The 3,325-nt window shown below is 54.8% G+C and overlaps 1 protein-coding gene across 1 annotated transcript; it reads right to left on the reverse strand.

Moving 5' to 3' along the window:
- Positions 1-922: 922 nt before the first annotated feature.
- LOC137456684 (olfactory receptor 14A16-like) lies at positions 923-1,909 on the reverse strand. The gene has a single exon (XM_068168243.1). It carries the CDS (start codon positions 1,898-1,900, stop codon positions 923-925), a length of 978 nt encoding a protein of 325 aa, XP_068024344.1. The 5' UTR covers positions 1,901-1,909.
- Positions 1,910-3,325: the final 1,416 nt, after the last annotated feature.

Raw genomic sequence — 3,325 nt, forward strand, 5'->3', positions numbered from 1 at the left:
ACAATGCCCCTGCTGACCTCTCACCTGCACAATGCAAGCAGGCACTGCTGGCCTCCCATGGAGGGACAAAGAACCTATCCAGGCTGGGGTGAGAGGCCAGTGCTGGAAGTGGTGTCTCTGAGGGACTAGTCCAGGGTGACTGCCCTGGGACAGCTTCCCCAGGGTGTGCAGTGAGCACAGGCACAGGTCAGACCCTGCTCTGATGCTCTTCAGGACTCCTGCAGGAGGCCTGGCTGTGTGAGGACACTGCTGTGTGCCCCATCCCTGCACACCCCACACTTCAACCCTTCCCTGGTGTTTGTCTCTGGGGGACAATTTCTTGGGCATGCTCTTGAAAGAAACTTTAGATGAAGACCTAAGCCTCCAGACACTGCCCTCAGCAGTTCACCTGTCTTCATGGAACTGCCCTTGGGGGCCAGCTCAGTCACAGAAGTGCTCATGGCCTGTCCCTGCCTGTGGTCACAGGGCTGCACACGGCAGAGCCATGAGCAAGGTGCCACAGCGCTCAGGCCTTAGACCAACACAAGGGATCTGAAGGAGAGTGTGGCAGGGGAAAGAGAGCAGCCCTGGAAGAACGAGTGCTGGGGCTGTGTGGCAGAGCTGTTGTGCTGGGACTCTTCACCTCTACCTCTGAAGAGATGAACTGCCCCTGGAGCTGCAGAGAAGGCTTGGAGGAAGGAGCTCAGGAAAAGACAAATGCTCACAGAAAAGCCTTTCTGTTGTTTAACCAAAGAAGGAGCACAGCTCCTGTTACACAAACTCTGGGTCAGAAAAGCAAAGCAGGGAGGGGATTAGAAAGGGGATGACAACATTATAAATAGCAAAAATCCCCCTCCCCTGCTCCAACCCCCCAAAGTACAGGAGCCAGGCTGGGCCTGCTCTGAGAGGCATCAGAACTGCTCTGCAGGAGAAGACAAAGAGTTTATTGCTTCTCAAAACACCCAGGGATCAGTTTGCTGAGGGCATCCTTCAGCTCCTGGTTCCTCAGGCTGTAGATGAGAGGGTTCACTGCTGGAGGCACCACCGAGTACAGAACTGCCATCACCAGATCCAGGGATGGGGAGGAGATGGAGGGGGGCTTCAGGTAGACAAAGAAGCCAGTGGTGATAAATAGAGAGACCACAGCCAGGTGAGGCAGGCAGGTGGCAAAGGCTTTGTGGCGTCCCTGCTGAGAAGGGATCCTCAGCACTGCCCTGAAGATCTGCACATAGGACACCACAATGAACACAAAACATCCTGCAAATGCAAAAGCACTGAAAGCAAGAAGCCAAACTTCCCTGAGGTAGGAGGTGGAGCAGCAGAGCTTGAGGATTGGGGGAATTTCACAGAAGAACTGCTCCACAGAGTTGCCCTGGCAGAGGGGCAGGGAAAAGGTATTGGCTGTGTGCAGCAGAGCAGTGAGAAAGCCACAGGCCCAGGCAGCTGCTGCCAGGAGGACACAAACTCTGCTGCCCAGGAGGGTCTCATAGTGCAGGGGTCTGCAGATGGCAGCGTAGCGATCGTAGGCCATGACGGTGAGGAGAAAATACTCTGCTGAAAGGAACAAGGAAAAGAAAAAGAGTTGAGAAGCACATCCTGCATAGGAGATGGCCCTGGTGTCCCAGAGGAAATTGGCCATGGATTTGGGAAGAATTGTGGTGATGGAAATGAGATCTAGGAAGGCAAGGTTGAGGAGAAAGAAGTACATGGGGGTGTGGAGGTGGTGGTCGCAGGCTATGGTGGTGATGATGAGACTGTTACCCAGCAGGGCAGCCAGGTAGGTGGCCAGGAAGAGCCAGAAGTGCAGGAGCTGCAGCTGCCTTGTGCCTGTGAATGCCAGCAGGAGGAAGTGGGTGGTGGAGCTGCTGTTGGACATGGTCTGTCTCTGGGCATGGAGGACTGTTGAAAGAGGAGAAGACATCACACAGGTTAGGAGAGAATTCCTTCAGACAACTCCTTGGCTATTTCCCAGACAATCCTCTCATATTTACTTCTCCTTCTGTGCAGGAGCTTTGTGCACTCCAAGCTTCACAGCCTTGCAGTCACCCCAGCAGGAGGTAGCTGTCCTGTCCTGTGTCTCTGATGGTGCAGATGGGAAGCTCTGCTCTGGAGCATCTCCTGCCCCTCTCTAGAAGAGAGAGATCCCAGAGGCTGTGGGATGTGGCAGCTTTACAAGCTCCACAAACTGCAAATCCATCCTCCTGCACCACAGACTCACCACACCCAGGGCTGGGAAGCTTTCTCCTCTTTGAGCTCTCAGCACCCAACCTGTCCTGCCTACCTTGAAGCTCTCTCTGCCTTCCTCATCTCCTTGAGATGTCCTGGCAGTGCTCTCAGTCCTGCTGCCCTGTGCAGAGGAGCAGCTCCTGGGCAGAGCTCTCTCTCTGCAGTGCTGCCTGCTTGACAGAAGCTCCCTCCAGCCCAGGAGCGTGGCTCAGCTCAGCAGCAGAGGACCAGCCCCAGGCATTTAATGACTCCTCTGGTGGCCTTGGTGTCGAGTCCATGAGTCTCAGAGACTGAGAGCAAGCTGAAGAAACCTCTCAGGAAGCCAAATGCCAACTGCCAACTTTGCTGGAGCCCTAATGGGTCCCACTGAGGACCATCACTGACAAAGCCTCCCCAGGGGCTTGTTAGAGCAGAAAAGCAGAAGCAAGAGCAACAACCTGGAGCTCAAGACGGTGCCAGGGTTGCTCTGATGCTGAGCAAACCTGGATGGGCTTGATCAAGCCAAAGGGCCAAGTCCTGGCCCCCTGCCCCTTGGAAGGGAGATCCTGCCCCTCAGACATGGCTCAGGGCTCTTCCTGGGGCAGTGGGATGTGAGGATTTGCAATGGCTGGAGCAGGTCTATGGTGTGACAGTGCTGGGTGGGGCAGGGAGGCAATGAGGTCTTTGTGAATGAAGTTCAGCTACCTTCTGGTTGCAGAGACAATGGCCACAGCCATGGTGATGAAGAGGTCATCTCTGATGAGGGCATTCAGCCTGGCCAATGCCCTCAGTGGTCCCCAGCACAGCCTGCCCTATGGTGTCCCATAGCTGCACCTCTGCCTTTGAAGACACCCAGTCCTCTCTCCAAGTTCACCTCAATCTCTCATCCCCCTCACTGACATCTCTCCATCCTCCCTGCCGGTTCCATGGAAGAGAAAGCCAAGGGCTGGGTCAGCCTCCCTCTGAGTGCCCTCTTGTCCCAGAGGTTATTTATCAATTTATGCTGGACCTTGTTCTCACCAACAGGGAAGGGCTGGTAACCAATGGGAGGCTCAGAGACATCCTTGGCTGCAGTGACCATGAAGCAGTGAATTTAATATCCTCAGGGCAATCAGGAGGAAGTAGAATATAGAATATAGAA

Source organism: Melanerpes formicivorus, unplaced genomic scaffold (genome assembly GCF_026170545.1).
Source record: "Melanerpes formicivorus ecotype bairdi unplaced genomic scaffold, bMelFor1.0.p_v2 SCAF_134, whole genome shotgun sequence".
Taxonomy (NCBI): Eukaryota; Metazoa; Chordata; class Aves; order Piciformes; family Picidae; genus Melanerpes; species Melanerpes formicivorus.